This window comes from Podarcis filfolensis, assembly GCF_964270895.1.
Source record: "Podarcis filfolensis genome assembly, chromosome: 8".
Lineage (NCBI taxonomy): Eukaryota > Metazoa > Chordata > Lepidosauria > Squamata > Lacertidae > Podarcis > Podarcis filfolensis.
This window is the reverse complement of record NC_139611.1, coordinates 26007090-26020333: the sequence shown is the minus strand read 5'-3', so window position 1 is coordinate 26020333 and position 13244 is coordinate 26007090. Positions and strand designations below refer to the sequence as shown.

At 47.1% G+C, this 13244-nt stretch overlaps 1 protein-coding gene and 1 long non-coding RNA gene across 5 annotated transcripts in view; one reads left to right on the top strand and one right to left on the bottom strand.

The window, feature by feature from the left end:
• CAMTA1 (calmodulin binding transcription activator 1) overlaps positions 1-13244 on the top strand; it is a 701783-nt gene that overhangs the window by 487633 nt on the left and 200906 nt on the right. For all 4 annotated transcript variants that reach the window (XM_083628408.1, XM_083628407.1, XM_083628410.1 and 1 more), the window contains exon 5: positions 4367-4438. In XM_083628408.1, the coding sequence (XP_083484534.1) occupies positions 4367-4438 (72 nt within the window). The remainder of the gene's footprint in view (positions 1-4366; positions 4439-13244) is intronic.
• On the bottom strand, positions 5863-13149 carry LOC310769607. Its single transcript, XR_014551732.1, has 3 exons — positions 12696-13149; positions 10422-10505; positions 5863-6108 (listed from the first exon to the last, which is right to left on the bottom strand). It is a non-coding gene; the product is annotated as an uncharacterized lncRNA (long non-coding RNA).

Here is a 13244-nt window from a genome sequence, read left to right as displayed (position 1 = left end):
TGCCGGAGCGGTACCTATTTATCTACTTGCACTTTTTGGTGTGCTTTCAAACTGCTAGGTTGGCAGGAGCTGGGACAGAGCAATGGGAGCTCATCCTGTCGTGGGGATTCGAACCGCCAACCTTCTGATCAGCAAGCCCTAGGCTTAGTGGTTTAGACCACAGCGCCACCTGCATCCCTACTATAGGGAAGGTTAGAGCTGGCTATGCACCAACCAAAGGGTTACTGCTGTGTTGACTAAGGAAGATCAAGCCCTGGACAGCCCAGAGGCATGCTGCCAGCCAGTTACAAGGGCTGGTGTTGCACACCCTCGTTCTCCTTTGTAGCTCTGAGGTCCCACATAACATACAAGACTATTAGTCTGACCAGTTTCAGAGCCTGCAGGTGAAAACCTGCAGTGTCCCCCCCCCTTCTGCCTGCTATGTGATAAGCTGAATTCACTTCCTTCCCCCTTTCAATAGTGGGATTAACGTGCTACACTTTCCTTTGGCTAACATTATCTGCTCCCTCCCTTCTCAGTCTTATTTTCAGCAGGGGGTGTCAATGTTTTTCCCCTAGACATGTTTTGGAAATATTATTAAGCGCTGGCATTTTGTGTTCATAAAAATAACTCCGTGACAGAAGCTGGCGGCCTTGAAAATCCTTCTTAATTCAAGCCAACCTTGTGAGTGATTATCTTGGGTGGCAAAAGGAGGCATTTCCTCTGAGTGTGCTCCCTGATAAAGCATGTCCTTTTTAATGACTCACCTGAATTGACATTTTCCCCCTCCCACTAATCCCGTTATGGGCCCAGCTAATGATGTAAAGCCAGGAAATGCTCTTATTGTTTTCAAAAAAAAGATATACTTCTTCTTCTTCTTTTTCATTGCGAAAAGGATCTTTGGTGCTGAAGAATTATACATCTGAACTGGTGGAGGCAAATATGTGGGGATGAAATAGCTCAGATTCCAGCATCAAGGAAGATATATGGGTCTGTGTGCACGGGCACAAGGATTGTAAATGAAGGCAAGGAGAGGATGAACAATTGAGTTTAAGGCTTTTGGTTCTTATCCTGTTCTGACGGGGTATGGTTTGTGGGGTGCTGGGCAAGACCAAGGCAACCGTGGGAAGAAGCATGAAGCCATCCACTGGCGGTGGAAACCAGAAGTATGAGCAAGTGGCATAACACTTGGGATGTGCAGGCTTGAGAAATAGCCAGGGCACAGTGAAAACCAGCCAGGACCAAGGACAGCTCAAAGGCCGCACCAAGTTGCTCCAACAAGCAGCAGAGCCCAACAGAACCTGTCTTCTGCTGCAGACTCTGATGATGGTGTGGTGCTCCAAGATCTGGCTTGGGCCACAGATTCCTTCTTAATCACTGTCATCTCCAGTGTCAGCTCACATAGGAGGGCACTCCGCAGTCTGTACACTCCCAGGAGCTTTTGGGGTCCTAGTCCAACCTCAAGCCCTCCACTTCATAGAGATCTGCACACACTTCTCCCACAGACGCTTCCTTAGCCAAACATGTGGAGTCAGGAGACGATGCTGGCCCTTGCACCTCTTGATATAGGTCTTCAAGGCACTAGCTGTATTTCCACATGATGCTAAGCCATGCAAGGGCAACCCTTGGATCCACAGCTGGCATAGCTGCTCAGAGGAGGTCAATAAGCTTGTTTCCATTTCTGAGGAACCACAGTTTAACATTACACTCTAAACGGTGGTTAGTCTTTCTTGAAACAAACCAGGTTTGTAACCCTCAGACTGAAGCTGGTTAGTCTCAAGAAACCATTGTGACGTTTAGCTGCGGTTTGTTTGTGTTCAGATGTCATGAGGTCAAAAATGGAAGCGGAAGCTTCTGAACTCTGCCTTGTGGCAGAGGTAGGGAAGGGGAAGCGTGCAAGCCAAGCATCATCGTGCGGGGGTTCTGTGCAAGCACAACCACTGTTGAGGTTAGGGCTAGGGTTTGTGAGTATCCCAAATCCAATCTCCGATAATGCTTTGTATGTTCTGTATGTTGCATACATCTCTATGCTTGTCCATTCTCACTTGATCCTGTTATGCAGAAAGGTGTCAGTATTTCAAACCTTCTTTCTTTTCTTTTTTGACATTTCTGCATGTTGGATTCTGAACCTGCTGCTATCAGGGAAAAATAAATGGGAAGGAGAACATCACCCAGAAACAGGGTTAGTGACTGCAGGGTGATTTCCAGGAGAGACCTACGGCAGCGGGAAGGCGTAGCATAGAGACAAGGCAGTGCACAAAGGCATGACAGCTGGTGGCTGATAATAAAGTCAGGGCATGATGGATATCCGTGATTTTCTCTGCCAGTGTGAAAGGCTACAGGTACAGATATGTGTCCCAAACAGGCAGCAGGGTTGAGAATGTTATCATCAGATGCATGAAATATCAGAAATGCTGCCTCCTTCCCTACAGACCCTCTCAGGGCCCTCTTGGTAGTTTCGCCACCCGCAGAAGTGTTGGGAATTATAGCCTGGATGAGGGACTTCTCTGTGGAGGCATCTGGGACTCCCTCCTCACAGAGGGACACCTTTCTTCTTCACTATGCAGCTTCCAGCGTATGCTGAAGATGCACCTCTTTATCCTGACTTTTGACACCTGTGATGTGTGCTTTCAAGGCCCACCCCATTGCTGTGGTTGTAAGCTGTTCTAACTGTTTGCAGTTTCCATTGTTGTAATATGCCCTGGGAGCTGCCGGTATTGATGATGATGATGATGATGATGCAGAAAGCAACTTGATGGTCAAGTTGAAGTGCAGCTAAGCAAGTTGCAGATAACGGACGGTTCTTTAGGTAAGCTTTACTCACAGTTGACCCGCTGAAATGGAGGAAGTCAAGTCCATTAATTTCTATAGGTCTACTGTAAGTAAAACTTAGCTGAATGCCACCCAATGATATATGTTCTGTTGTATTTGGCATCTGTTTGTCTCGAGATAGAATGGAGTGCACCTCCGGGGGGTGACTTCCCTGAGCTGTAAGCCTGAGTAGTGTGTGTGGAGGTCCTGGACTGTCCAGATGACAAAACCCCCCTCTAGGCCTCGCTAATGCTGTCCAAAGGAAAACAGAGCAATACGTTTGGCACCAGCTTGGCTGCAAGAGTTGCCAGAAGGAGATGTGCAGTGAAATGTTTGTGATACATAAGAATGATTCACCTCTGTGTGCTTAGACAGTGCTTGAAGAGGTGCCTTTCTGGAATGGGGTACATCGTCCTTTGTTAACCTGCTCCTTGCCAGATACTTTGGACTACAACTCCCATCAACCCCAGCCAGCATGGCTGGGATGGATGGGAGTTGTAGTCCATAAAACATGGAGGGCACCATGTTGGGAACATGTGTGGTACACGGCGAACAGTTAAGCCAGCTACAAAGGACAACGTGAATTCAGATCCACCTTCAAAAAACACATCTGCCTTCTTTTGTAGACAAGGGTCCCAAAGATCCAGTGCTAGCCTGCAGACTGCAGAAATATTCAGAGGAATCCAAAGAACTCAGCCCTCATAAAAACAGACACAAATAATCTCTCCCTCCAGAGCTGATGGAAGAGACCTCTGGCTATCACCAGCTCCTGGGATGATTCCTGAATGGCATTTTGTGCCGTTGGGAAAACTCCTTAAGAAATCCAGAAATAACTCGGGTGGGGGAGTTAATATCTTCAGAAGGAGAAGTGGCATCTCATAACTTATTTAGTTTTGGTATTTATTTCAGAAGCAGAGAGGCAGGAAGCAAAAGTTTCTGCTTTATCCGAGACCTGCTTTATCTTAATCCTCTGCTTTATGGCATCCGGGTGCTGCTAATATTTACACAGAGCAGCTCGTTTTAAAATATTTACAGTGCATATAGCTCTTAATAGCGTTAATATTTTAAAATGCTTTGGCACTGAAGGGTGCTAAACTTGCTTGCTGAGGCAGTATTAAAAAAAAGGCTCCAGTGGTAATAACTTGAAATCCAGATCAGTTTGGCACCTTTTCCCTTCTCTTCTTCCCATGCAATTTTGGAGCAAATGCGGCTCCTTCTGAAATGGAAGCTTACATAATATTGCCCTGTAGATCTGTGACCCTTTCTGGCTGCGCCTTCTTCCTCCTCGCTGGCGCAACCGGTGTACACCAGGAAGGCATGTTTGGAAAGCTGAGAGGGAGCTGGTGACCTTTCACCTGAGTGAGGACTCTGCCCTATATGCCCCTTCCCCAGAAATGCACGCACTGCTTTGCAGGAAAAGTCTATGTCTCAGTTCAGAGGCAGAAAGTTACCAGGCTTCATTTGCCAAGAGGCAGCCATGGAAGTGAGGGCAGTTAGCGCTGCTGTGCTCGATGCAGATTCATGGTTTCCCTCTTATAACTCTGGATTTCTTTCTCTTCTTTCTCCCCGTCTTTAGTGCCTGTATGGTTGCTACGTCCATTCTTCAATCATCCCCACTTTCCACAGAAGGTGCTACTGGCTTCTTCAGGTAAGACATGGCCTTTGTATCTTATGGTGAGAAGCAAATCTCTTGAGGATTCTGGAGGGATCCCAGCTACCTCCGGTTTGGGGAAGCGTTTCCGTCGCACAAATGTTGTCACAGATGTTTTCTTTGCTACATGGTTGGAAATGAAATGGCTGCTTCTTTTTTGAAGAATTCCTGTTGGCGGACTCCATTGTTGTTGTTTGTGAGAAGGGGTTGGATGAGGAGACCTGCGTTTTCTGTTTCTTGTGGTGTGTTGAAGGGACAACTGCAGAGGCATTGCAAGGCCAGTCAGAAGAACCAAGACTGGTGGCTTTGAAATGGAACAATTTGCACCAATTGCACCAGCAGAGTGAAAGAAAGCTGGCTGGCATTGAACAGAGGTGGGAATCGGTGAACAACAGTGATTGGATTAGGAAGGAAATTGTAGGGGAGAGTGCAATTTTATTTATGGTATCTTTACCTGAGGCATCAAGTCAACTATCTTCTTTGGTGTCAAGTTGTAGGTGAGGCAGAGAGGATGCAAGGCCGAGAAGGAGGAGAAAGTGAATGGCGGCCAATTCAAGACCTCAAACCTCACCAGAAAAGCCTTATTACTTGTGAACGCCCAAGGGGCTGTAAGTCTGTCTGGTCCCCTCTTTTTGCCTGAGCCAAGTAGTGGTGGTGGGGCTCAAGTTGCAGACCCCCTTGACACCCATCCGATTCTGGTAGGCTGAGGCACCCTTTTGTGCTGTGAAGTTCAGTTGTAAGCTTGGTGAATACTGGCTGAGCCTTGGGCGTCTTCTCCATCGAGCCCTACCCACGAAGGGGTTTTCTGGCTGTTGCCTCTTTTTCCAGTTACGTCTGCCTTACTTACTGGCAAAGCTTCAGGCCTCGCCGTTGAGTGGAGATGATTTGTGACTGAGCCCAGGGTGGGGAAGCTCTTTCCTCACTCGCCCCTTCCACTGTGAATCCCTGGGCTGCAAGTGGTGCAGAAACTGTGAGCTCGAGAATTCAGCATCTCTCTTAAAAAATAAATCTGGCCTGTGTGTCAGTTTGAAATGGGACGTGCAATCCTGAGTAAAAGGGAAGATTTATTGTGCTGCCACTGTAGGAATGTTTGTGGGTCTCCCGTTGTTTCCATGTGAGAGGCCCTGCGAGTTTGTGAGGAGACCTGAGGATGCTTTTAGAGAGAGGTGGCGTGAGGCAGGGGGTGCCAATAGCCTGTTCCATTTTGTAAAGCATAGCAAAATAAACTCGTATCTAGCCTCTATCTATCGGTCGGTCAATCTCCCATCAGTTGTTTTGAGGATTGCTTGCTGTCTACTAACCACAAATCAGCTACTTGAAGATTATTTCTACATGGGATGCAGGTTAAGGTTTGCGGCTCAGTGTTTACTTTGATTTATTTATTTTTATTTTTAAAAGGACGTAATCCTGAGAAAATGGGCTTCATGGTCCCAACGTTCTGTCCCTTGACCATCCGTGGGATCTACTGGCTTCTAACAGTTGTGTGAAATTCTGTGTCAATCAGAGGAAACTGGCAGGTGACAGGGAGAAGATCCAGCACAGGGCTACAAAATGGGTTGGGTAGAGGACAGCGCTCTTTGCCCCTCCCTCCTTATTTGCTCTCCTTTCATCTTCCAGAGTAGTCCAAAGGGCCATCAGGCCAGACAGAATGTTCATTTCCAGCTCTGCTATAATCAATGGAGAAATAAACATGTCAGCGTTTAAGAGTGATAGCATTTCCTTTTTTGGCTGACATAAGAACAGACGACTTTTTCCAAAGCTCTGAAATCCAGGGTCCATTTTCTTCTCACTGCCTCCCTGAGTGAACTTCAGTTGAGTTGAGTTTTTTGTTTTTTTCCAAAAAAAATTATTAATTTTCACAAAATTATAAACAAACAAACATAAATCATAACCTTATTAAAAATTACACTTATTAACATTGTTAAGTGACTTCCTCGCTTCCCCTTGGTTGAATTTCAATGCATAACGGTTTTCCAAATCACAATTCTTATAAAATTTAACTTGAACATTAACATCCTTAAATCTTTTCATGTTGAAATTAAACATATTAATTCATCACTTAACTTATATAAAATCCTAAGCCAATTAATTATCTGTTGAGCTGAGTCTTGGCCTTCTCTTCTGAGGAACCTTGGGAGACAGAGACCAGACTTCGTACCTCAGCAATCAGGCCTTTGGTCTGCCTAGGCACTGTCTAGATCAGCAGGCATGTGCCCAGCAAAGACCTTCCCCAGCCCAGCTACTGGAAAAGCTTATTTAAGAAAGAAAACTGAGAAGGGAGGCCATTGAACCTGGAGCATTTTGCTCTGATCAGCTATTTCTTTCTGACCTGGGAGTTGCAGGGGGGGGGGGCAAGCAGGAACCCTCGGGCATTCCGAGGCTTGAGATGTTGTCAAAAGGAGCTCTGGGGTTGTGAAAGAGCCAGGAATGTGTAGCCAAGCAGAAGTCACAATTTAAGGGAGTGTGAGGTGGTTGAAGGGTGGCAAGAAGGGGCAGGCAGCTCAACTCACTGTTGGGCTCGGAAAATCCAGAAACCAGCTCAGTTATTCCAGTTACACACCCTTGCAGATTCTGTTGCATGCCAGTTTATGTCACTAGCAGCACGGCAGGGTTTAAATCCTGCTTTGTGCCTGGTTCTCCTCTGGTCACTGCTGTGGGGCTGGGGATCTGCCTCCTGATGGAGTGAGTGGGGGTGAGGAGGACAGAGCTCAACCACTGGTCCAAGGTACAGAGGCTACAGCCTGCACTCCTCCCAGCATGAAGGAACTCTTGGCCCTTGGGTGCCCCCTGTCTGTATCAGGGAGAGGGGCTGCTGAGCTGGTCAGTATCAGACTCTACCAACTAACTGGGTATAGCCAGGATGAGGTAGGAAAACTGTCCGGGACTGTACCACTTTGAAGACGGAAGGCTCATGTAAAGGGAATTGGGGGTTGCTCATGCGTAAGGGGGCTGCTGCTCTAGGCAACGTTGTCTGGCTAAACCTTTCCCTGGCTGGACAGCCCTTTCTCCGTGGCTGTGTCAGTCACTGGCAGAATCCGTCAGTGGGCGTTTCCTGAACTTCTTCCAACATAAAAGCTCTTTGACGCCAAGTCTCCGCCTAGCCTCCCTGCGCGGAAGTCTTCTGCGCAGAGTGGGCGTGGCCAGCGGAGGTCCTGGGCTCTCCCCGCTGGTCTCTGTGGAAGAGTCTTGGAGCCATCTCTCCGAAGTCCTTCCCTGCTCCCCTTTCTTCCTGGTGTCACGACGATTTCCTTCCCCAAAGGAAGTGTTCTCTCTCTCCCTGCTGGTCCCTTCTCCTGCATCGTTGGGGAGCCTTACCTCCACTCTTGGCTCCGATGGCAGTTCCCTGACATCTCACAAGACTGAATGTTCTGCTGCAAACATATATTATCTCAACACAGAAAGCTAGGATATCATAGAATCATAGAGTTAGATGGGACCCTGAGGATTATCTCATCCAACCCCTTGCAAGGCAGGAATATGCAGCTGCCCGATATGAGGGATCGATCCTGCAACCTTGGCGTTATCGGTACCACACTCTAACCAAATGAGATATCCAGCTATCAAAACCTGGGAGAATGTTAGAGTAGCCTTCTTCTCTCTGACACCTGGTTTTCCACAGGCAGGGTTTTTTAATTTAGTTTGTTTTATTGACATCAGAGTCCAGCTGGCCTTAAGGAAGCCGCTGCTTAGCCAGCTTCAGCCCTCCTCTCACAATTGCAAAATGAGGATCATTTCCTGGCAGCGTTGTTGTTAAGATTGATAAAGGCATGCATGCAACTTCCTTCAGAGTCCTTGACAAGCGTGATGAGTTCCTTGGAGAAAAAGGCGGGATATAAAGGAAATAAGTAAAGTAAAATAAATACAGTGGTACCTCGGTTTATGAACTTAATCTGTTCTGGAAGTCCGTTCTTAAACTGAAACCGTTCTTAAACTGAGGCGCGCTTTCCCTAATGAGGCTGCTAGTGCCCTTCCACCATTCGGATTCTGTTCTTAGACCGAGGTAAAGTTCGTAAACCAGGACACTACTTCCTGTTTTGCGGAGTCCGTAAACTGAATAGTTCTTAAATAGGGCTGTTCTTAAACTGAGGTACAGTGGTACCTCAGGTTACAGACACTTCAGGTTACAGACTCCGCTAACCCAGAAATAGTACATTGGGTTAAGAACTTTGCTTCAGCATGAGAACAGAAATTGTGTGGCGGTGGCGCGGCGGAAGCGGCAGGCCCCATTAGCTAAACTGGTACCTCAGGTTAAGAACAGTTTCATGTTAAGAACGGACCTCCATAACGAATTAAGTTCTTAACCCAAGGTACCACTGTACATTATGGCTGTAGTGTCATTGCTTTGGCTTCAGTTGAAAATGGCCGTTTGAAGGGGCCTCTAGCTCTTTCCTCACTCCTGTCTCATGACTCTGTTCCATGGATCTTTTCCTTGGTGGGAATAATCAGCTCCTCAGTGAATCTCTCCTCTGCCTGGAGAATTGATGGAGATTTGGGCGAGCCGACCAAAAGCCCTTTTTTCTGGTGTGAGCTCGTCCATGAGCAGCTCTTGCCTCACGAAACTAAATTGCCTTAATCAGCCCCAAGGACGGGTTGTGCCTTTGTTGTGCTGAAGTGCAAGCGTGTGATTCATGTGAGCATCTTCCTGGCGGAAATGGGCATCCTTCGATCACCTCCCGAAGGTCAGACAGCTTTGCAAAGAGAAAGCGTGGGGATGGGGAGGCAGTGGGCAGAGATGGCTAATCCCCTTTCAGATACCTCCATGAGGCATCCATTCCGCATCAAGGGTGAAAGCTGGGATAAGGAAGATGGAAAGCCTTCGCAGTGCTAAATGAAGCATCCATGATCAGAGTCCTTGCTGATACCTCTATATCAGAGCATGACAAGGGAGGGATTTGGGGCTCAGGCCTGTGTAAGTGATTCTCAGGCAGCTCCTGGCCGTACGTCATTCCAAACATGGTGTTCTGTGCCACTTTGACTTTTTGAAGCTGGGAATTTGGTATCCCCGTAGATGTCAGCCTTCACTCTCAAAGGCACCTGGCTGGTTCCCCACCTGAAAATCCTCTTGTAGTTTGGTGGGGAGGAGGGCAACCAGCGCGGAGAGAAGAAGAAGAAGAGTTTGGATTTGATATCCCACTTTTATCACTACCCTAAGGAGTCTCAAAGTGGCTAACATTCTCCTTTCCCTTCCTCCCCCACAACAAACACTCTGTGAGGTGAGTGGGGCTGAGAGACTTCAGAGAAGTGTGACTAGCCCAAGGTCACCCAGCAGCTGCATGTGGAGGAGTGGGGAAGCGAACCCGGTTCACCAGATTACGAGTTCACCGCTCTTAACCACTATACCACACTGGCTCTCAAGAGGCCGAAAGGCCCTGCAGGCTAAGTATTTAACTTTCCCCTGGGCGCGGCGCCAAGTGTTGCTACTGGTCAGTTGGCACTCCATCCAGGGGAACGCCACCTACATTCAGCCTCTCCGCAAAGCCACCTGCCCGAAGAGGGCAAACAGACTTCAGTGCTGAAAAACAGCTCTGTGAGCCTGCATGTGGAGTTTGCACGCAGCTTTTGGTGTCCTGATCTGAGCTTCTTTCAAGTTTGCAAATTTGCGTTTAGGCTCCCTAAGGACTTTTTTTTTTTTGGTGTGTTTCTCCCCCCCCCTCCCCTTCAACGCAAGAGCGATGCCAGCCAAACTATTTATACACGCATTGGCAGTTCGACTCTCTGTCCAGAACTGGGTTCCTAGTTCATGGCAACAGCTTGTTAAAATTAGAAAATAGCTTTAAAAATTCATGTGCCTCTTTTGCGTTGCTGTTCCTTTTGCTCTCTAAAGCCAGAGCTATTCTCAAGCCTGTTTTTACCTTTGATGACCTGTAAGCAACTCAACATTCATTTCTCCATTGATGTGGAGTGTGTGTGTGCTGTGCCTGCTCTCAACACTACCTCCAGCTTCTGCCCCACAAAGGCTCTCTTCTGTGAAACTACTTACTTTTAATGCTGGTAGACAGATAGTTTATGTCAGTTCACCCTTGGAGAGAGGGTCAGGCCAGGCATCTGTCTTGCTCCAAAGGCGCTGAGGATGTCTATGATAGAGTGTTGCTGTTGTTACTATTACTGTTGCTGTTGTTGTTCATTTCCTTTCTAGGTTGTGTTATATATTTTTAAGCAAAACATCTCAAAGCAGTTTACAGCACATCAAAACATCAGATTGGCTCACTCCATTAGTGTGAGGTAGGGTTGGGCTCTGGCTTTTATATAGATCTCCCTCATCTGCAATTCCTGAAGCTGTGCAAGGACCAGAACACCCGCTTCTCTTTCGGAAGCTGCTCTCCTCCATTGTTTGCAAAGCAAGCCTCTCCATGTTAAAAATGCATACAAAAAGAAGGATCTATACAGGTTGAGATTCAACATTGAGCTGCTACAGATGTTCATTTCCTTTCTACAGGCTTTTCAGCTTGCCAAATGGACCAATCCCTTCTCCACTCCCAACCAGCGCTGTTTTGGGGGTTCCCTTGATACCCCTCCAAGACAATTCAGCGGGATGGGGAGGGATGCCTCATTTTGTAAGCCAAAGTCCATGTGCAGGGGCTCTTACTGACAGGGCCCATCAGGTGAATGCCACCCATAAATTTCCGAAAGCATTGTAGAAAAACACGTCACTAAAGCAAGAAGGTATCACATTTGAAATCAGAAGCTAAGGGAGATTGTAGTTTTCCCCTGAGCAAAACAACAAAAGAAGCCATTCCTTGTTTCTCGAGCCATCCTAAGCGCCCTACTCTTGGAATCAAAAGATTGCGCTCCACAATGCCATCAGAACAGGACCCTCTTTGACAAAAGATGAGCACCAATTAAATGGCTATTTAAGAATCCCCAGCTTAATCTGTATTAATGAGGCAATCAATTAATCATTCCGGATTAATGTTTTAAGCCCTACGATTTGCCTTTTCAAAGGACAAACGGTGATAAACAAAATGCCTGAATTGGTCGACTCTCCCAGCCCCCATGGATGAGAGAGAGAGAAAGAGCCAGGCATCTGATCAGCAAACATTGATCATCTGGTTCTGGACTTAGATGTTTTTAGGTGGGGAATGGAAAACTTAGAAGTTCTCCTTCGCATGGGGTGTGGATTCCTCCTTGCATGTTCTGCTCCAACCTTGCGAGTTACCTCATCAGGGTAATGTTTCTTGATAACACCTTCCATGCTCTGGGTAGAATATAGGCATTAAATCGTTTCCTCCATCAACAGACACTTGAAAAAACATAATTGTGCTACCTCACCTCCAGATCTGTGGTTCACATTGAGGAGAACTGTTGCTGCCACAAAGTGTGGCAATGGCCCCGAAGGCAGATGGCTTTAGAAGGGGAGGCACAAGTTAATTCTTTTGAGGTGGAAATCCAAAGACCCAGAACCAGCAGGTATTTGCGGGCAGCTGTACTGCTGCAAAGTGATTTCACAGAATCATAGCGTTAAAGAGTTGGAAGGGGGTCTGAGGGTCATCTAGTCCAACCCCCTGCAGTGCAGGAATGCGCAGCTGTCCCATATAGGAATCGAACCTGCAACCTTCGCATTATAAGCACCATGTTCTAACCAATTGTCCTTTCTACAGATATGAGTTGTTTTAATCTCTCTCTCTCTCTCTCTCTCTCTCTCTCTGGCCTCTTTATTGTTCGGTTTTTTATTTTTTAAATAACTTGGTGATTTTATGCTTTTGATTGTTGTGCTCAACCTCAGGCTTCTTGGGAAAAGAAAGGATGGATGGATGGATGGATGGATGGATGGATAGTTGGCAGGCAGACCCAGCCAGCATCCCTTAGTGAAAATCTGTGTGGTCTCTTAGCATTCTTGGATGCTTGGGAAGTGATCCTTCCTTCCTTCCTTCCTTCCTTCCTTCCTTCCTTCCTTCCTTCCCCCCTTCCCTCTCTCAGTCCCCCTTTTTTGCCCGTGTTTAAAGGGTTTGCTCTGTGGAGCTCAGACCTCTTTATCTTTTCCCTAGGAAGTGCCATGTCTGCTGGCGATGAACAGAGTAATAATTAATAAAAGGCAGTTGAGCCCAGAGAGAGAGAATCCGCAGGTGACTTTTTTCCTGGGCTAGGGTGCCCTGTGTTGCGTCTCAGGGTTTTCACTTTCTCTCTTCGAGATGAGAAAGGGGTCAGGGTCTAGCTAGAAGGGTAAAACACTTGGCTGTTGGGTTGCAACTCTTCCAGCAGAGAAGATTGCTTCTTGGCCTTTACCTCTGAGATTTGAACCACTCCTAATTTATACCTTGGTAGGTAGGCTGGAAGGAAGCATCTTGTAATGAGGCTGCCTCTTGTACTTCCACATATTCTGTAGTGCCAAGAGATCCACTGCAGGCTGCAGAATAAACTTTAGTAATAGCCCTGCTTTCCAGAAGGACTCGCACTCCTCACCAGCAAAGGGAATGTCTTTCCTTCGGATACAATCTGTGCCAGTTCCTTTTCAAACCCTTGGAAAGGCTTCTGCGCTAAGAGACTTGTTTGACAAAGTGAAGGACTTGTCTCTGTGTGTAGAGAGAAACACAAGTTTGTGTGTGTGTTTAGACAGCACCAGACTTCTAGCAATGGAAAACAGGCCTGTATTTACAGCGATTAATACTGCCAGGAATGTGAGTTGGCTTTGCTGTCAGTTTTGGCCCAGCTGAATGGCAGAATGGAGTGTTTCCCTTCTGCTGTTGAGAATTAGTAGCTTGGGAGGCTCAAACACATCTGGCTGTTGCGAGATCGCAGGGCTGGCTGCCATTTGCCAAGCATCATCCTGCTGTCGAGTTCACCGTTGTGATGCTGGTTTTTCCCT